This window comes from Asterias rubens, chromosome 7, assembly GCF_902459465.1.
Source record: "Asterias rubens chromosome 7, eAstRub1.3, whole genome shotgun sequence".
Lineage (NCBI taxonomy): Eukaryota > Metazoa > Echinodermata > Asteroidea > Forcipulatida > Asteriidae > Asterias > Asterias rubens.
In genome coordinates this window covers 10,301,116-10,323,284 of record NC_047068.1, presented here as the reverse complement: position 1 = coordinate 10,323,284, position 22,169 = coordinate 10,301,116, and the positions used below count along the sequence as shown (strand labels likewise).

The 22,169-nt window shown below is 39.8% G+C and overlaps 1 protein-coding gene across 4 annotated transcripts in view; it reads left to right on the top strand.

The window, feature by feature from the left end:
• Positions 1–22,169, top strand: part of LOC117292478 (E3 ubiquitin-protein ligase TRAF7-like) — a 126,452-nt gene that overhangs the window by 77,393 nt on the left and 26,890 nt on the right. For all 4 annotated transcript variants that reach the window (XM_033774535.1, XM_033774532.1, XM_033774534.1 and 1 more), the window contains 3 exons: positions 11,857–11,898; positions 14,923–15,045; positions 22,102–22,154. In XM_033774535.1, the coding sequence (XP_033630426.1) occupies positions 11,857–11,898; positions 14,923–15,045; positions 22,102–22,154 (218 nt within the window). The remainder of the gene's footprint in view (positions 1–11,856; positions 11,899–14,922; positions 15,046–22,101; positions 22,155–22,169) is intronic.

The following is a 22,169-nucleotide window of genomic DNA, read 5'->3' as shown; positions in this document are numbered from 1 at the left end:
TCCATCAATGTTGATCTCAGTGTAGGAAGACTGTGTCAAAAACATTCAATTCCATTCAATGGGAGACTTTCCAACGCTAGGTGGCAGCAGACATACCGGGTAAATTTCCATTGTTTACGTAGTTCTGAACATGCGCATAATTCTGAGAACAATGGATTTACCCGGTAAGTCTGCTGCCCTCTATCGTCTTAGAAAGTCTCCCATTCAATAGAATATTTATTGCACATCTCTTTTTGAGATATGGCGGACATTACAGGAGTGCACTGTTTGGTTTGGTTTAAGACATTTCATTAACATTCACTAGACATTGGAATTTGTTCTTGTTTTTTGCACTACTGGAGAACAACCAAGGGGGATTGTTTTTATTGGAGCAAGCGCCATGAACACTTTTTGTGGATACCGGCGCTACAGAAGACGTCATTATTATCATTATTAAATGGTTGTCCTATACAGACAGGTTTACCCAAACCTAATGTGTTGTAGCCGTATGTACCACAACAATACCTCCAATGTCTATTTGATGTTATAGATGTTATGTCAGATTTTTGGCCGATTTGACCCCAAAATTCAATAGGTATTTTGATGGGGGTCGAGAAAGTTACAAGCTTTCTTTTGAGCCATTGCTCGAAAAAGTCTGCCAATTATTAGTAACAATTATTTAAAGTGTTCAAAATTAGTTTTTGTCAGGATCCCGACAATATATCACATGACCAATTCTTATGTGTTTTATAAGAAATGTTTTAATTTTTGTTCATGGTTCCAGACCATTAAAAGTGAAAGTTAAACATTTTTTCGTTAGAGCGGGTGATACTCTTTGAAATACCAGTCACTCAAAAAATCTTTTTTTTTAATGTTTGGGGCCAAAAATCTGACATAGCATCTTTAATAATAATAGTAATCATAATAACACAGGGCATCACACAGAAGCCTTGATGCGCCTTTAAGTACAACAGGCAACTAATGAGCAGGTAACTTTTAAGTAGCAATTTTAATACAGTTTGAGCTCTTGCAGTTTTGGATGTGATGTGGTAGTGTGTTCCGAAAGTGAAGGTGATGAATTCTTGAATGACCGACGTTCGTTTGTCTAAGTGTGAGCGACAGGTGGTGAGCAGCAATATTGAGCTAGAACGGAGGGTGCGTGTGGGCACGTGAGGAGTTCTGGGTTGAACGTCTGTAACTGTTAGCAGATGATCTTCTATTGTCACGCTACTCCACGTAACAGGGAAGGGGGGATACAATGTAAGCTTAAAATTAGAAAATTCAGAAACAAAAGCTTGTGATCTGGTCTCTGCCTCTTATGTATGATGATGATGATGATGTGTCAGAGGTTAAGAGAGCCAGCTGGGGGCATCTCCAGACCATTTTGTTGGCCGGGTAGGAGGTGTGATTCAAAATTGTGAATACACAACAATAGCTTAATTAGGTTATTGTTTGAGGCAGGTGTTGATGACTCGTCAAGGAGTTTGTCTAATTCCAGGCCTCGCCAGCTGGGAGCCATTGTCTAACCGATAAATCTTCTATTGTCATGCTCAACCTTGTGCAAGAGGTGGGAGGAGTGGGGTATTAGAACACATGCTATACCAGAGTTTGAATCAACAATAGGTTATTGTTTCAGGCTTTTTGGAATCTGATCTCGGCATTGCTTTTTGATGCAATTGTAGGAGTTTTTTGTAGACATTGCTAAATGTAGATCTCAAAGGAGGACGGACGACAATAGGTTATTGTTTTAGGCTTTAATAAAATGCCAGGCATTAATAAAATGCCAGGCATTGCTTTTTGGAATAATTGCATAATGAACAAATTTTCTATCAGTGTGCTAGATCTAGAACAGTTGAAGGCAAGAGGGGGGTGAATGGTGTGGTGAAATTGAAAACTAGAACTTTTTGTTACTTGCATAAAGGCACTGGACACTATTGGTAATTACTCAAAATAATTTTCAGCATAAAAGCCTTCTTGGTACGGGCAATAGATAGCTGTTCATGGTATAAAACATTGTGAGTAACGGCTCCCTCTGAAGTAACGTAGTCTTTGAGAAAGAGGTAATGTCTCATTCAAATAATGGGTGTGTTTGATTAGCTTCCCTATGTCGACCCCGCGGTGCTCATTCGGGTGAGCCCCTGACAAGGCTAATCAAACGATCACACGCCCTCTCGTGGTGACATCATGCTCCTCGGGCCAGCCCCAACCCCCAAGTGACCCGTTCCACAAGCAGGTCACTTTGGGCTAACCGGGTTGAGCCCCTGGATTGACGTCAAAGCTATTCGAACATACCGAGGGCAGATCGGGGTCAACCCGGGAAAGCTAATCGATTGCACCCAATAAAAGACCAATCAGCTAAAGCCTTTTATTATGCTTCAGAAATGTCAGAGAGCACAAAAAGTAATGCACAGATTCTCAAATATGCATCCCTGTGGAGACATCTTTTGTTTTTTCCATTGTCCATGTAGTTAAGGTTTTCCCATAGACTTTGTGCACACAATTCCTGTGGGGTACCCCGGCCTTTAGAATTTCCCTATGGAGTCCTTTTATTGTCCCTTTTTTGTTTTGTCCTTGGTCTCCAGAAGGTACCCAATATGGGAGCAGCAAGGGTGTTTTTCCTCTCATTATTTTTTTGCAACTTTGATGACCATGCCAAATTTTAACAGAGTTGTTATTTTATGCCTGTGTTGGGATACACCAAGTGAGAATACTGGTGTTTGACAATTACCAAAGGTGTCCATTGCCTTTAAGTAAATCATGGTGACATAGCAGGGTAAAGCTGTACCTAGGGAGGGAGTTCTTCCTCCTTGCTGGGAGTAAGTGTCATGGCAGAGGGGAGTTTGACATTGAAAAACAGATCATCTGTAATTTGCTTTGTGTGTAGTATTTGTTGATCATATATATGTAATTTGCTTTGTGTGTATCTGCTGATGACATAGCAGGGTCATACCATACCTTGGGGGAGCTTGAGGGAGGGGGGGGCGGTGTGGGGAACCAGATGGTATAAAACGCTTTTGTTTTATAGGTCCATTCCTTGGAGGGAGTTTGTGGGGGGGGGAGAGGAGGGGGTAGAGGGCTTTTGAAGGGGAGGGGAGACATTAAAAGCCAGATGGTGTGAAATGCTTACTATTTAGTATTTGATGATGACATGGCAGGGTCATTCTATACACCTCTCAGGGAGTATAAGGGAGGGGGGGGGGGTAGTAGCGGGTTAGCAGCCATTAAATCCCAAAGCGTTATAATTTGGTTATAGTCTTCAATATGTGACTAGTAACAACCCAGGTTGGGCGAATTACTGGGTTTTAGTCAGCATGGAGGCTGTGTAATTTTCAGTAATTATCTATTGTTACGCGTTTGACCGTTGGGATCGGGGCAGCAAATTGGGCGCAGGCTAAACAGTGTGAATCAAGTGCCCCCTCTTGACACCTACCGTGTGGGTAATGTGAAACAACTTGGCACCTCGCTGTCGCACTCAATTTGTACTAAATATCATTCTCTAATGGGATACTGATGTGCCCTTGTCATGACTGGAGGTTGAGGGTGACTTGTCATGGGTGGCATCGTGCAGAAAATTACAACTTAAATTATTTACCCAGTCAGTTTCCCTTGTGGTTTATATTGATAACTTAAATTAAAGACAGATCTGTGACTTGTACCCTGAGAGTGTAAAACATTTTCCTCTGGGACGGCTAGGTTTCACAGGAAGAATCACAAAAATCAAACGAAAAAAAGGTCGTTTATAAGTAGCCCACATGCATAAGGTTTAATCTTAAAAAGTATTCTGCAATGCATCTTCTGAGAAATCAAGTAGCAGAAACAAATTAATCAAACTGCCATGGCTTCTGACTGGAACCCAAAGTATGGCTAATATACGCTAGATAGTGCTGTCAGTAGAGCAAGTTCAAATCCCGCTCAAATCAAATGGTCTCTGTTCAACCCAAATTTACAATTTAAAATTTACCCTGTCTTTGTTTAACCCGAATTTAAAATTAAAAATTTACCCAGTTAGTTTCCCTTGTGGTTTATACTGGATTAAAAAGAAAGAAAAAAAAGAGAAAAAAAATTGATGAATTACGAGAAAGAAATGGATTAACTTCCCTCCGGAAAATGACGCAAAAATTCCTCAAACTCAGAGAGAGCTGCCTGCGATTCAGCATAATTGATAATGCAATTTATTCTAGTGACATTTTGGCGGCATTATTCTTTCATGATTTTGAGGATGTTAAAGAATCATGTTAAGAACCAAAGAATCAAGCATTCTCTTGGGTTCTTCTCGGTTGCTCTTAAGGGTCCCCTTGGGATGTCCTTAGAGGGAGGGGACATTGGGAATGAGTGTACGATCACTTTAAATTATCCTGAAGTTTAAGGTCTGGATGAGTCTGATTTACTGATGAATAATGTAATTTGTTCGTATCCCAAGAGGGCTCCTGTAATTGGGGGGGGGGGGAGGCGGCAGGGGAAAGCAGTCCCTTCCAACAAGCGTGCATTAGAAAACAAGTTTACAAGACAATATACCCCAAGATGGGCGAGGGACAGCAAATTCAAATACTATGATCCGTATATCTGTTGCCCTTCATCTGGTGATGGATAACCATCTGTTTTGATATCTAAAGTTGTGAAATACACAACCCCAGAGTGTAACATCCCCTCTGCCACTGGGTTGAGGTAAGTGTACCCCCTACCCTTTATAACGCTCTCTAAAGTCTAATCCCTGTGGAGTGGAACCCAACATCCAACAAGTACCAAGATGGCCAGACTGGGTCTGTACATGTACATGATGAAGTTCAGTTTTCCTCCACTCCCCAGATACGAGTTCCCATGAAAACGACTGTCGGGACCAATTTATGACCCGAGTCTATGATTTATGACATCCTCCTTATCATTTATTCAAACCATGCAGTTTCTTGGATTAAATTCACTTGTCAAACAGAATTTGTACGTCTGTCTTAAAGGGTTTGGGTACTTTTTGTGCTACACAAATGCAGACCTGTAAGCTTCGTCTTTGAAAGGGCAAGGTCACCAATGCATTTTCTCCTTGGTGAAGGGCAAGCTATAAGGAAGTTGTAAATTTCTACCCAAGCATTTCAAGGGCACCAAGGCATTGACCATGGGGCATGGAGGCAATCGCCTTTGTTGCCTCCGTGAAGTATCAGGCCTGACAAACAACCACAGATTTACACTAAACTTACACGATTTAAAGGTAATGCTGGTAGAAAGCTCCCCTTAAAATGTTACTTGCTGAGGTGCTGTAGGTTTTTTTTTTTTCACTCCGAAGTAAACAAACAGAAACATCACTGTGCGTAACAATTTTGTCCACTAGTGGAAATTTTTCAATACAACACATTAAACCCGGAAGTTACAGACCCGACAAGGCTGTCGGCCTGACGGCCTCCGCATGCGGTTAGTGGTACGAGTGCGGATGGCTTGTGTGCACAGTAGTCGTACGATGTGACAGTGTGTATACGGGTGGGTCATGCGGTGTGATCGCACGCACCACGCACAGGGTATACTGGTGGGTTTACACCGGCGTCTTTTCGGAGCGAATAATGCGACTGCCTTGAGCAAGGCTATAGGTTTTTGAGAAATGAGTAAAACAATTTTACGTAATTAATTTTTTTATAAACAGTGAGCAAATAGGGCCACACTGTTTACATGGTATTTATGAAGTTCCAGTGCTGAAGTCTGTTCACAGAAACTTCTTAATTTATGAATTAGTAAAGCTTTAGCTACGTAGAAGCGGGATTGTATACAAGGCTTTAAGAAGAATGATACAAATATTTGTAAATGTCATTCAACATCTTTGAAGGTCGACAGGCTGTTAGATTATAAGGGGTTCAGTCACTTTATAATAAGCTCCATGGTAATAGTGGCTCGTATATTTTCATCACTAATTAGCAGCTGAGTTTGTTTGTTTCTGTTTAATAGCCAGCCAGGATATTTCTGGTTCCTTCATGTCCTCTTGATTCAATGTTGATGGTTGCTCTACAGGGAGTAACTATTAGAGGCAGCTGTACATCTTGTTTTCCCCACAGACAGTTCTTAGAACTCTCTAACTGGGTATTAAAGACACTGGACACTTTTGGTAATTGTCAAAGACCAGTCTTCTCACTTGGTGTATCTCAACATATGCATAAAATAACAAACCTGTGAAAAATTGAACTCAATTGGTAGTCGAAGTTGCGAGATAATAATGGAAGAAAAAAAACACCGTTGTCACACGAAGTTGTGTGCTTTCAGATGCTTGAATTCGAGACCTCAAAATCTAATTCTGAGGTCTCAAAATCAAATATTTTCTCACAATGTTTTATACTATCAACAGCTCTCCATTGATCGCTAACAACTAAGTTTTTATGCTAACAATTGTTTTGAGTAATTACCAATAGTATCTAGTGCCTTTAAGAGCCCTGTCATATAGTGATGGGTGAAGATTCCCCGTTTGAATCATGTTGCAGGTGGTCTCCACATTAATTGTTTCTGATGAGTCTGGTGCCACGAGTCTATGCGCAGCCTCTCCAGTTGCGCAACCAAGAGTCTTGGTGACTGCATGTTTGATGCCTCACGTCTGCAAATAGTTGGTGACTAAGTGGGTATCATTGCATGTGGTATCAACTAGTTGCGTAGTACCAGGGGGGAAAAAATGAGCAAATCGTCTGCAGACAGTGCTCATTCTTTCAGCCAATCACGTTGTTTGTTTCATGGACTGAAGCTGGCTCCGAGGATATGTAGTGAAGCTTTAATGGACCAACACCGTTTACCAGTTATCAATTAGTCAGTCGTCAGTGGACACCAACTGTTTTAATAGCCAATCAAATTGTTTGTTTCAGGGACTTAGGTTGCCTCTATGTTTGTAAACCATGGATTATGGATGCAATAACATAACAGTGATCAATCTGCCAATCACCTGCTGTCACCGACGTTCTTAACCAATCATATTGTTTGTCCCAAAGGCTTAAACTCGGTAACTGTCTCGTTTTTGTTTGTTTTGCGTGTCATTAATGCAGACTGACAAACACTGGTACTTGTTTAGCAAATCATCTGTGGATACAAACTTTCTAAGCCAATCCGTTTGCTCACTTCATCATAATTGGCTGTCAAGTTTCTATGTCTAATAAGAGCTACATGTATGAGTGGCTAATTTGAAAACTGCCTAGGACCAATAAGCCAATCACAATCTGCCTGTGTAGTATCGGCTGACCAACCAAAATGGTTGTTTCTTAGACTTTAACAAACTTTATGGTATGCCTTGTTGTATTCATCTACTATTTGTACATAGGAGTATAGACTCTTCATGAAGGGTGCCACTTGGCTCCTGTCATTGCCAACGTGAAAAGTGATTTCTCTTGACAGCTTTTTGTATGGTCAAAATATAGTCACATGGTTTAATAAAGTTTCAGCATACCTGGCCAATCACAGACTTCCTACATACGTAAAAGTCATGGCTGCCAATCGGCAAATATATGTCAATTGTTTTCAACATTACAACCCGTAAGCCCCCAGTAATCAGTTTGAAATACACAAGGGCCACACCCAAGATTAGACCGGAAATCCAATCTATTGTTCGTGACAACAATACCTACCTCTAAAACAAAAGGGAGCTTCTTGCCATTGAAGAGAGGGCTTTAATCCGAAATCTTAAACTCAATTGTTGAGTCACACGCCGAGACCCTGGTTAATGCTGCCCCTTAATCCATGTGGAGATACATGTATTATTATGTTACAGATTTCCCAAGTGTGAGATTTTTAGTGAGTCATATGCCATCAAAGCAATGATAGCTTGTTAAGATGGGCTTAGATCATTTAGGCGTGACCTTCGTTCCACACAGTCTGTGTGAAAATTCATATTTAAAGGAACACGAGTATGGTTTTGCTAACAAAACAGTTGCTGACCCTGTAAAAGCACTTAATATAATCCTCCATGACAAACCTGTAGAAGTTTGAGATCGATTGGCCATCTGTGTCTCGAGAAAATAGTGAAAAACTTATTACACATTTTGCATGACCTCAATGAACACCCCCCCCCCCAAAAAAAAAAAAAATGAATAAAACGCTCACTGAGTGATACATTCCAAACGTGATATTAGATTATTTATTTCTCATCAAATATGAAATTTCAGACGGAAATATTTCAAGGGATGTTTTCTACTATCATCATCATCATTAGACAGTGTAAGTTTTATGTAAAACCTGTGATCTTCACAATTTGTATTTTCTTACCAAATCTGTAATGTTTCTTTAAAGTCGGGGTATTACCTGAACAGGGTAATTAATCAAAAAAATAATGACCATAAAAACTTACTTGGTAAGATGCGCTGCAGCTGTTGATTATGTGCAACATTTTGAGAACAAACTCTCTTCAAAGGAATGTGGTTTTAGAGAGAGAGAGAGAGATTCAAAAACATTCCAATTACGGATGATTCTTCCTGCATGGACACCGTTTCTCATTTTGAGCAATATCTCAAAAACACCTCCTCTTTTTGAAATGAAAGTTTTACTGTTTTACTGGGATTGAAACGATTGATGAACAGTTCCAAAAACCCAAAGGTATACTTTCCCTTTTTGCGGATCTGCTAATTTAAAAAAACAAAAACTCTAATTTGTGTCTCTTGTAGGCATATGTTTTATAAGATAAGAAATAAACTTAAATATTGTTCATATTGTAAGAGGTTGTAAGCCGTTTTTGATGGGTGGAAAATTCTAAGAAAAGTTTTGCAGAATTGTTTTTTTTTGTTTTCATAGTTTTTATAACTGAACAAATAAATCTCTGCCCCCTGTCTTCAGAAAGAAATGTTGCCAGTAATGTTGCACCCTCCCATTCCATATCCAGTCAAATTGCCTGTCAAATTAAATTAAACTACCAGACGTAATTTTAATAAGTTTAGTAGAAGGTGAGGTAAGGGGCAAGTTCAATTTCAAACCGCATTGTGGCTACAATAGGAGACACATTTCATTATAGAATTGCGGTTAACCATCAGAACCAACTTTCACTGATTGAATAAAAAAAAAAGGCTAATTGATCACCATCGGAAGCAGTTGGTGGGACTCAATTAAACGTACCTTAGGATTGTTAACGAAATTGAGCAATTAGACGCTATGCCTGTCCCCGTTTAGTCAGTACTTTAGTTCCTCATGAACTGCAACATTGAGATCGGTGTGATACTTTATTCATTCGACGCCAAACAATGAACACGTTGAAGATGTCTCATACAGTGCACGGGAATCAATTAATTATCTCTCTATTGCCAGGTAATTAAGGACATAGCACGTATTAGCAATAAGGATTGCACATGATGCATAATGCACAGCACATGAGGGTAACATGAGTGATCTATCAGTACATTACCTTTACCTTGATGCCCACCATTGGTGGTTTAATGTTTTGAATGTTTTCAGCCAAAGCCACAAGAGACTTAGCCGAAGTAACTCAGTCCCAACTGAATGATAAGCTATTAACAAGTATTTTATAACCAGCTGGACTAGGGCTAATGTAGTGATCAGCCAAAGCCACAAGAGACTTAGCCGTAGAAGTAACTCAGTCTCAACTGAATGATGAGCTATTAACAAGTATTTTATAACCAGCTGGACTAGGGCTAATGTAGTGATCAGCCAAAGCCACAAGAGACTTAGCCGTAGAAGTAACTCAGTCTCAACTGAATGATGAGCTATTAACAAGTATTTTATTACCAGCTGGACTAGGGCTAATGTGGTGATCAGCCAAAGCCACAAGAGACTTAGCCGTAGAAGTAACTCAGTCTCAACTGAATGATGAGCTATTAACAAGTATTTTATAACCAGCTGGACTAGGGCTAATGTAGTGATCAGCCAAAGTCACAAGAGACTTAGCCGTAGAAGTAACTCAGTCTCAACTGAATGATGAGCTATTAACAAGTATTATATTACCAGCTGGACTACGGCTAATGTGGTGATCAGCCAAATCCACAAGAGACTTAGCCGAAGAAGTAACTCAGTCTCAACTGAATGATGAGCTATTAACAAGTATTATATTACCAGCTGGACTAGGGCTAATGTAGTGATCAGCCAAAGCCACAAGAGACTTAGCCGAAGAAGTAACTCAGTCTCAACTGAATGATGAGCTATTAAGTATTTTATTACCAGCTGGACTAGGGCTAATGTAGTGATCAGCCAAAGCCACAAGAGGCTAATTCGCACAAGTTATTCAGCCCCAACTGACTGATGAGCTATTAATGAGTATTTTATTACCAACTCAATCGTACTAGGGTTAATGTAGTGATCAGCCAAAGCCACAAGAGCCTAAGCCGAAGAAGTTACTTAGTCCCTACTGAATGAGGAGCTATTAATGAGTAATATTTTATCACCAACTCGTACTTAGGGATTATGTAGTGATCAGCCAAAGCCGCAAGAGCCTAAGCCGAAGAAGTTAGTCATGACAGACTCTGGCTCCTGTTGAGATAATGAGCTTTTAGTACTAGAGTGGAGTAGAGGTCTTCATTAGGATGTTTCAAAGCAGGGTCATTAGCCTTTTTCAGACATACAATTTTTTCTTCTTTAGTGTGACGCTTTTTGCTCCAGTGAAAATCAGAAAAAAGCCGGATTAGTCTATTAAAGCCTACACCATAGTGTATATGTAGGTCAGCTCTTACTTGATAAAATGTTCCTTCTTTTTTCCTGTGAGAGAATATAACTGTCTACAAATTTACAAAAGGATTGATTCAGAAAGGGTACATGCTTTTCATGGTTTTTATGACCGATGTATCAAGTCATGGTCACTGTAGCAGCAGCCTGTCATTGAACCGTACATGGATTGGGAGTTCGTAAATTCTAGTGCTAAAGGTTTTGTTTTTAATTCATGTAGTCATGGTTTCATTTCAATTTTTTTTAATTTTACTTTGTCTGATTGGTCACCAAAAAGAATACTGTGGATTGGGACGTGCAAAATTGCAGAAAACCTAGAGTAAGCTCAGGAGTAAGTTTTAAGTGAGTTGGCATTGTTAGGTGTTTTGTAGAAAATTATTGGGAAGGAGGACAAGTATGGAAATTTGACTTTTCTTTGCCCCACCCTAACTAATAAAAGACAAAAGAAAGAAAAGGGTGGCTTTCTGCCAATGTTTCCTGCCTTAGTCACAAAGGTTTCAAATGTATTAAGACAAAACGAAAAAAACAAAATAATCATCATGAGAGTTGTTAATGATACACATCCTTAATCTTCTAAAGTATGATGGTTTGCATGTAGGTGATCTTTTTGTTGATGACTGGGCTGCCATACATGTCCCTATAGTCATCCCTCGGCCCACACCCTAAACTCATGTCATTCAGCTGCAGTTGATTGAATCATCAACCCCCCTTCTCCAGCACCTACAACACCTGGCTCCAGACGAAGCCGCGTCGTCAGACCCAATGACTCCCATCAAACCGCTGACTTGGTAACCCTGCTAATGGCCGAGTAGGAGCTTTATTGAATCCGTACGTTCCACAGTCTGAAATCCGTTGAGCCCCCCGAAAAACCTGATTCTGTTTAAACGATTAAACCCCGACTTCCTCCCCGCCCATGCTGGTGACGGGGCTTCACACAATCGCGGTGTATGGGGTTCGGAGGTATCGCTGCCAAGATCCCCTTACGATTGCTCATCACGAACACAAAAGGACCCAATATTCTTCCGGATGTTGATCGGGGCAAGCAGATGTTCTCGTCGCAGCCAAAGAGTTTTGCCACTTCCCTTAGCTCAGTCTGACGCGAAACAAAAGTCGCAGTGTATCTTTTGTCGGGTGGCGTTCAGAAAAAAAACAGACTCTTTTTTTTCGCACGTAACGTTGTTTCCTTTGAGCGAACACCGAGTGATTGTTCATTGTGTAGTCATCCGTATCTCAGTGTCATTTCCTTTTTGTGTTTTTCTGATACAGACTACTTGGACGAGAATATGACCCGAATGGAGAAGTCACTTGGTAAGAAAAAAACTCTTCCTTGTTTTTTTTAACCCCCACCACCATTTCTTACTTATTTATCAGAAGAACCTATAAATAAATAGTAAATTTGCGGGTACAACCATGTGTACATCTCTTTTGTGGGAGTGTTGGCTCTGAAAAGAGCCTGTGTGGTCTCGACGCTTTGAACAGTTTACTCTGCCCATACCTGCAAGTTTACTATTTGTTTATAGTTTCTTCCTATTTATCCACACCATGCAAAGCTTAAAACAATACTAACTTATTAATCGTTCAAAATACATGGTTTTTTTTAATGAGTGGGGTACCGGTTGAATCAAGGTAAACTTGATTGCATTATTGCTGGTAACCTGTTTCTGCTACGGATGATTTGTCTGCGCAAGTTTTTTTGTGCTTACAGGCTTCATAAAAATTGAGCCCCTGCAGTTTCTATTATGAGCTGGAAGTACATGTAGGTGAAAGAAAAATATAATTTGAAAATCATATTCTTTGTTCAAAATATTCAGAAAGCTTTGATCTTTTTGTTTTTCTTGTAGAAATATGGGAGGAATATTAATCATTCGGCTTTTTCTTGTTGCTTGAATTGAGCTTAACTCTTTCGGTGCCCGCTTGGTTTTTATTTTGCACTTTTAACCTAAAAGGCCCAGTGTTTAGAGGTTTGGGGAATTTGGGGGAATATGCATTAAAAGGAAAGAATTATTTCTCACCGAACAAAGCGTATCTTGCTGATTTGTGTTGCCTTGGTACATCTCAGAGTGAATAGTATTTCTTGAGTGATAATGTCCTCTCGTGATAACACCTATACTATGGGTTATACAACAACACTTTTTCAGTACATAAAAAAGATTATACATGTACGATAATGGCGCTTTGGAATACATACAAATAAAATTTTGAACTTGTTTGACCTTGGCATCAAAATCATTTAGCATCAACAATCATTTGTGAAATGTTTCATTCATTTGAAGCTTTTAGTGTGTGGATTGGGTTTTCTAAAAAAAAACAAAAAAACTTAAAGGAACATTACAGAGTTGTTTTTTTCTAACAAAACAGTTGCTGGCACTTTTTGTAATCCACTGAACACATAAACTGACAAACCTGTAGAAGTTTGAGATCGATCGGCCATCTGGGTCACGAGAAAATAGTGAAAAAAAAAAAAACGATTTGCATTGCATCGATGCCAAAACAAAACTGAATAAAATGCTCTCTGAGCAATAAACTCCAATTGCGAAACTAGATTATTTATTTTTCATCAAATATGAAATTTCAGGAATAAGTATTTCATGGGATGTATTCTACTATCATCATTATTAAGACTGTGTAAGTTTTATGTACATCTGTCATCTTCACGCTTTTTGTTTCTTACAAATTCTGCCGCGTTCCTTTAAGCAATGCGCTGTATTTTTGACTGTGTGAGGGCGCTCTCAACAGTATTTTTATCATCTGTCACTTTTTTTTAATAACTGTTTTGGGTGTGAATGAGTATACATGTGTACCCCTGGAAGTGATACAAATAATTATGTTTGAGAGCGCCCTCACGAGATTAAAAAAAACCCAGCGCAATTGAAAGATATAATCTGATTGAAATCCGGAAAATATCTTACGATTTCTATGAATTGGCTAGTGGAGCTTTTAAGAGAGCCCCCTCACCCTTCCCCAAAAAACCTGGGTAGTAGAAGAATCTAACTGAAACAGACAAGCGTGATCAGGACCTATTAGTGTGGAGACGCAGTGATGCTATGGAACAGATGAAGGGGGGGGGGTAAAAGGGGGGCAGTTTAGGGGGGTTGACCTGGGATATTGATGATGTTAATTTAGGGTGAATGGCTGAGGGTTGGTGGTTTGGGCTTGCGTGAGAGCGTGGCTGGGGTCAGGCATCCATACCAATTTACATCAGGGTTGGTCATTGGGGATTGGGAAGAGTTGACAAATTCAGACTGAATAGGTCTACTGATGAGGCCATGCCATTTTTTTGTTGGTCTCCTGTAAATTTTCCACACCATGAAGTCCCACTTCCATAAATAAAGTTTATTTTATGTATTTTTTTATTGACTATTTTGGTTTGTAGATGGCTTTTGGTTGTTGTTAGTTTTGTTGTGCTTAATTGGTGAATGAGGATTCTGTGCATGTTATTAGACTGGTCTCTAGCCAGAACATTTGTAGTGGCTTTGCTCATAAGTTCAATTTCGGAGAAAGAAAATGTATTTAATAGATGTTAAATTTGCTTCAGGGATAAAGAATATTTTTTTTTTTTTTTTTTACATGTACCCATATACACCAATGTTTGTTAGCACTGTATACTCGGTACTTTCCCGAGTTCTGTGAACAAATTACAGACATTTTACTTGGGTGGGAATCAAACGTGTACAATTTGAACTCATACAATGTCAAACCGCTTTCGGTCAGTTTCGGTATTCTGTCCTGATACCAACGGTCAAATAAGATTGAAGAAACCTGAGGCTAAATTTGTCAGGAATTCCCAGCAGCTGCGCATTTATATTTCACACTGCACAATCGTGGCACATGAAGCGTAGGGCCTCGTTCTTTAAAACGTCTCAGTCACGCCTATTTACTCTCGTTTGAAAACAAGTCTGGAAGTCCGAAGGGGGGGGCGGGGGGATTGACATACCATATGTGTCCAGCCACTTCCACTGAACTTGACAACTGGTAATTAATCACACGCAATTGATCGGAAGATGTGAGTGGGGGTGTTGATCAACTTTGCCACACTTGAGGTGCTCATAATTGTGCAACTTCAAAATGATTATAATTGCTGTTGATCCTCAGCGTCAAGTATCAGGGTTTCGGGCATTCTGGCCTGTGGTTGCATAAGCGAGATGTCTGGGAAAACACAGGGTTGTGATATCTCCGTTTTTAACAAGAAATCCGTTTTTTTAAACCCCACGAAAAAGAAAAAAAATGATATGATCAAACTCATAAGAATATTGAGTTTTTATTTGTTGTTCTGTTTCAAGAGAATGCAAAACTTATTCCTGAAGTTGTCTTTTTTTTTTTATGTCTCTACAGTGGAGCTTGACGAGCAGAATCGTAGCATGTCAGATGAGCTGATGGATAATAGGAGAAACTACTCGATGCTCAACTCTGAGTTATCCATGATCAACGCTCGACTCAATTCAGGAGCTGCTGGGGGTACGATCACATTCTTTATTCATAACTCGGAATCCCTCTGTAAAAGTTGTAAAAGTGCAGGGATCTGTATTAAATTTGAGTATGTTTTATGTATAAACGCCTTGACCGGGATGCGTGGAAGTCGACCATCAGAGGTTCCTGAGATATCCTCTCACTCAGCTCACTCATGCTCGTGGATAAATTTATAGTGAGTGGCGCAAGTGAAAAGCTGTACATGTTGTTATATTGAATGTTCTAAGCCCATTATCGTGGCTGTACTAAGCGCTTACCACTGAATTCTGTGCTTACGATCACCATTCTCAGCTTACTGTGCAAGCGCCCAATTTCTGTGCTACAGTGTAGCTGTGTAAGCAAAGAATGCCTAGTAATGTGGAGTACACATGCGCACTAGCAAAAACTCCCTGCTTACCTTTACAATAGGGAAAGTATACCTTTGGTTTTTGGGATCATTTGATTGTTTTAATCCTATATATAAAAATTGATAAATAAATGCACCACTTGCTCCATCTACGGGTATGTCCATTTTTAGAAAATTAGTGAATATTGTGCAATTTACCTTTTAAACTTTTTTTTTTACCCTGTCCTGTCTAATTAAACAAATCTGGTGGAAACGTTTCCAAATGTTCGAGTTAATTCCACTTTCCCCCCATAAAGGAACGCATTTCAGATTAACACATTTCCATGGGAAACTGATACCATCCCGTAGCTTAACACTTGGCAAGTTTTACATTAAAATTTGGACCAGAAAACAATTATGAGTAACTGGTAACCAAATAGCTGCACTCTTGATCAGTAAATTACCCGGGACAGTTGAATGTGAAAAATCACTTGAGGTGTTCCCCCCCCCCCTCCAACACCTCCCCCCTCTTCTACCGAGAGAAAAAATAAATCGCTGTAATTAAGTTTTGTCATGCTCGATGTCCTCCGGAAGCATCGTCTTAATCATGGAACAGGAGAGCGTCACCAACAGATAGGGATTTTGATCTGATGAGAGCGAAGGTTTATCTAAAGCGGAGGAGCTGCCTAGTGTCCAGTTGACCCTGGAATGTAAGAAGGAAACATTTGATTTCCTGTTCTTCTACGCCAGATTATCTTTTTCTAGTGTCTTGGTCACAGCAGAGGAGCTAGCTTTTGAGCCATTGGGCCTTCGAGGTGTTAGCGAAGTAGCTTTGCCTGGATCTGTTTAGAAAGTAAGACAGAAAATGAAGGCAAGTTATGCTGTCCTGATTTACCCCCCCCCCCCTCCCATCAAGTTCATGACTAATGGTTGCAAGTTGCTTGAGCGGGTCACCAGCAAATCAGTTTTCTTTTCTCACGCTATGTGTGGTTTGTTGACTTAGTCATTTGAACTGACTTTGGTAGTAGTATTGCTTGTTGGAAGATTTTTGCAATTTGGAAACTGTTAAAAAAATGTTATAGAAATATTTTAGGAGAAATTTTTTCTATAGATGTTACAACTCGTTCCAATGGGAAAACTTGTTTGCCACATAAGAAGTTTCAGTAGTGGAAGGTTGATCAGCAAATTTCTTTGCTAAGCATGCTAAGCACAACAAAATTGGCATCGTTGGCAACGGTATAAACTGCATGGAATGTTGGCTGGTAACCCATTTCTGCTAAGCAATATTTTTATGTGCTTAGCAAGTTTCTGTGCTTACAGGGTTTATAGCATTGGACCCAGGGTACATGTACTATAAACTTCACAGAACATAACTTCACAATCAAAGTAATGGCTTAAAGACACTGGACACTATTGGTAATTGTCAAAGACCAGTCTTATCACTTGGTGTGTCTCAACATATGCATAAATTAACCAACCTGTGAAAATTTGAACTCAATTGGTCGTCGGAATTGCGAGATAACTATGAAAGAAAAAAACACCCTTGTCACACAAAGTTGTGTGCTTTCAGATGCTTGACCTCAAATTCTAAACTTATTGTCTCGAAATCAAGTTCGTGGAAAATTACTACTTTCTCGAAAACTACATTACTTCCGAGGGAGCCGTTTCTCACAATGTTTTATACTACAACCTCTCCCCATTACTCGTTACAAAGAAAGGTTTTATGCTAAAAAATGTTCTGAGTAATTACCAATAGTGTCCACTGACTTTAATTTATTATCAAGAGCCGTTAACGTGTTACAAAGATGGATTTGGTGAGTTATTTGCCAGTGGTAGCCCCTGCATGAACAATATCCTGATACTCTGATTGATGGTTACATGTACCATTTCACTAATGGGATATTTCGTCGGGACACCCCAGCCCTATAATCTCAGCATTTCCAGCCCGAATGGTCATGCAGAGCCGATGAAAAACATTTTGGATAGCGTGTCGTAGAGAAACGTAAATTTCATCTTAATTGAATCCATGCAGAGTGACCTGTAAAGTTGCTCCGGTTTTTCTAAAGTGTTATATTTTCAAAAGTTAATGGGTGATTTCCCGCCTTGCTGATCGTGCACTTGGACCACGCCACGGTAGCGGAAGTGATTTACACCTTGCAAACATAGCGGGGGAAAGCAAGCTGTGCACAAACGATAACGGTCTCACTCGGACCTTTCAGTTTGTTGGTGAAACTAATTGCATCTTGCACATCTTGCTTCAGACTCGATAACATTTGCTCATATTTTTATGTGTGTATTTTTTTTTGTAATGTAACCTTATTTTTTTTTCTTTTCGGAAACACCATAGTGTGTTTCTACAGTACTTGCCAGGTAGATTGTTTTCTTTCGGGAGATTGAAAATGTTTAGTCCAGACAAAAACTTGTTTCTATTTTTTTTTTCTTTCTTTCATTCAATGTTTCAAACGGAATTTGACGCCTGAAAAATAACTGTTTTTTATCACTATCTTATTGTTTACAATCAACTTTGGGGTCAGGTAGATTGAGCGCAAAAAAGCAGACTACTAAAATATAAGCACCATCCCCTCCCGAGAGGGAACCAGGCTAGACTGGTCCCCTGTCTATATCCTGTCTAGGTTATAGACTTGCTCTTGGGGGTTCACATTCGATCCGGTAGAGTAGTGTTTATCTATACCAGCATTGTTGCCCTGAGCAGTGTGTACCGACATACCACCCCCTCACAGAGAAACACAAGTGAACGACCCCATTTAAGAACTTGTCTTATTTTATAGTGACTTTTGTTCAAGCTGCTTTAGCGGGAAATATTATTAAAAGTATTTCTTCTAAGCAAAGAAAAGCATGAAACCAGTATACAATTGTTGCACGCTGTTACGGGGTCCACGGCATTTTGTACACCCGAGGGGAAGCCGAGGATGCCATTTATCCTGGAGGGTGTACAAAACCCATGGATCCCAGTCACAGCTTGCGACAATTGTTTTGTTATACCTTGGTAACATTATTATTCCACTTCTCGAAGTTCTGTTGTCATCTTCAAAGATTATTATGCATAGTTAAATAAGCAGGAAACAACTCTTCACTGTTCCCTAGAACCCGCGAATGTTTCATACTAAGCGCTGGAAATCGACCAACAGTGGTAACTATCAAGGTAATGTACACCGGTTAACATCACTCATGTTACCCGCCGCGCTCTGCAGCCGTTGTACATGCGTTTTTGTTGCTCAGCACGTGATTGGTTCTCGACCAATCAAACTTCACATTTTGTTACCGAGGTGTTATACCTCGGTAACAAAATGAGACATGGTATTTTAGCCTGTAACCTCATTCAAATAAGCATAATGTTGTTGTACATGTCGTGCTTTCTTAGCTACTTTTTGTGCTTAAGTGGCTTTATGAAAATGGGCAAAGGTATTTACAAACTAAAATAATTCAACAGCCTGCCCAGGCATCTTGTAATATTTCAACAGCCTGCCCAGGCATCTTGTAATATTTCAACACCCTGCCCAGGCATCTTGTAAGTTCCAAACCATTGTACACAAGTGCTGAGAATAAGGCTCAAGGTGCTTGAAGATTTTACCTATTTTTTTCCCTGCATTTTGCGTCCTTATTATCAGTAAAATTTCAAGAGTTCCAGGAACAGTGGAGCCAGCCCAAACTATTGGTGTTCTGGGTTCTTTTCTATATAGTACACAACACACAGTACTTTGCTTTGAATCCCATCCGAAGCAAAAATGGTTAAGTGTCTCACCAAAAGTGTCTAAGCTTGCTAAAGGTCACAAGTTTTAAGACCGGGACTCGAACCCACACTGTGCTGATCAGAAACACCAGAGCTTGAGACCTCTCAGCCACTATGACACATCACACTAACCTTTCAATGTTTTTTGTCTTTCTTTTGGACTTTAAAAAAACACATTAAAGTTCAATCGGATCAACAAATCAAGATTACGTGCAAATATCACTGAGTCAACTGTTGTCAAAACACTTTTTTGTAATGAGGTATTTCTGCCGACTGTGATCACTCATCAAGTTGTCCGAGAAATCAAGCGTGAAAATTGTTGGACAATCTTCTCCTGAAAGTTGAGATCAGGATATACATCAACTTGGGGGGGGGGGGGGGGGAAGCCACAGTTCCTTAATAGCGTCTTTATCTTTCCGCAATCTTGGCCTCGCTTCTCCCTCATCACTCACACGTCACGCAGTGACCGTGCGCTCTCAGAAACAATCTATTTTGGCACTCCTCAAGAAGACTGACAGAAGAAAGTAGAGAGAGGCAAAGATGTTGGAGCGAGGAAGTCATGACATAAGGAGTCAATCAATCATAATATGGGTACATCTAAACTTAGATGAATATCATTGGGAGATTTAGAACCTTGACATAGGACGGTTTACAGTTGATTAGAATCAAGTATTTTAGAACTTGTGCTGGTGACGTCATCAGACACTTGCTTGTTTTGATTCATGCAAACAACTGCTTCAGAAAGTGTGGTCGAGATGCCAGGTTTAGGCAAATAGACCATGTACATGTAGGCCATACAGGCTAAACTGTATTTTCTCATCCCGTTTTGACCCAAATGGGTCTAAGAGAACTCTTTATAAAGTAATTGCTGGAGATAACAACTCCGAAAGTTCTCCACAACAACACCAGTCAAATGTTAGTAATAGTGACCAAACAATGGAACAAACTCATTTTCCAGGCACCTTTTTAATCCATAACCGTATGGCCTAATGCAAATTGTTTGCGTAATGAAACATATCTGGGACTTGTTTGGTCCCGGAAGAATGGCTTTGATGAGGGAAACTAAGTGTTGACATTTTAAGGGATCTCAATAGTCAAATACAAGCAAGGCGTGCGCAACTTGTTACAAATGGGGAAAAATGGGGGAAAATGGGGGGCGTTTTGGCAGCTGTAACCAAAACCTGTTTCGATCACTGATTAGTGTTTAAAGGCAGTGGACACTATTGGTAAATGTCAAAGACCAGTCGTCTCACTTGCTGTATCTCAACACATACATAAACTAACAAACCTGTGAAAATTTGAGCTCGATTGGTCGTCGGAGTTGTGAGATAACTATGAAAAAAAAAAACACTCTTGTCACACGCAGTTGTGTGATTTCAGATGCTTGATTTCGAGACCTCAAATTCTAAACTTGAGGTCTCAAAATCAAATTCGTGGAAAATTACTTCTTTCTCGAAAACTACTCCACTTCAGAGGGAGCCATTTCTCACAATGTTTTATACTACCAACCTCTCCCCATTACTTGTTAAGTAAGGTTTTATGATGATCATTATTTTGAGTAATTACCAATAGTGTCCACTGCCTTTAACCAATAACAAAGTCAACCTAAACAGTTATTGGTTATGACCAGCAAAACGAACCCCTGGCCACAACATTCGGGAACGTACACCAACCCTCCAAAATCAGAGAAACGATTTATGCGTGAATAGTTTCTCAGATTCAAATGGCCTTTCACATCCCTGGGTTTATAGACTGGTTTAGATTTCAAGGAGGATTTGTTACTTTGCTCTCTGCCCTTTTTGATGGTTTAATTAGGTTGCTGACAAACCCAAGGCTGGTCTGAGGGGGAGGGCTAAGTTTGGGGTCACTGAGTGATACATTTAGGTCAAATTCCCCCTCTCACCAAGGTTTTATAATACCTGTACCCATGAGTGAAAGCTATGGTCTATTTCCAATTTTTTTTTGAGGATCGGATTCTTGCGTCTGTCAATGAAGAATTAGTTTTGTTGTATCAGCCCTGACCTCTCCTTGTTGCTGTAGGCATCTAGGCAAGCTTATGACGGAAGTGGGAAGGGGTTAATGACTATTGCTCACATCGCTCGTGAAATTGGGAAGGAAAACTGACAATTTTAGTGACACTGATAGTATTTTTAGAAATGTTAGAACTCTTGGAAAGGATATACTTTGATGTCAATGGAAGAAGGTCAGGATGGACTATATATATCCACTTGGGAATACCTCACAGTTATCAAAGGTATATTATGGCGCAGGTTTTTTGGAAGAGTAATAACGACATTTGAATTGCTCCACCCAGAATACGGCAACGCTCATTGAACCAATCGAGGGCGTGCATTGTTAACATTCTCGTTTTCGTTCTCGTTATCGATGCCTGTGTGAACATGCAGTTAGAAAAGCATGCTGGGGAGGTGTCCTTTTCTTTTGGGGCTCCAAAGCTCTAGAATGATCTGCCACAACTTCTCAGGAACTACATCCCCATTTCTCAGTTCAGAAAGAACTTACAAACTTACCTGTTCAACCATTAAGTTTCTTCTTTGTCGCATGCGCTTTGTAACCTTGGGAAAGGGGGCTTTAGTGATTTGTACATTATTATAATTTTAATTTTTTAGATGATCCTGTTTTTCACTGAAATATTTTGCCATGGGGGGTGTTTCATGGCTATTCATACATGCTTACTTTGATCATAAGTTTGAGTTTGTTGCTCATTTATTCACTCGGCCACAACTAGCCAATCAGCGAGGTTTCAGGGCGCAATTTCCTGGCTCTGCTTATCTGGCTTTGCTTACCATAAGCAAAGAATCAGTGCTTGCGGAATACGTATGTTCAGTCAGTGTGCAGTGTGCTCGTTCTATGGGCTACAAACCAGATTGAAAAACGGATGGGTTTTAAGTGATGATTTAAAGATGGCCAATAATAATTTGTGTCTTATCTTTTGTTTTTATTTCCCCAGTTTATGATCCACAACAAGTTTTCAAGTGCAAAGGAACCTTTGTTGGACATCAGGTAAAGTAGATACAT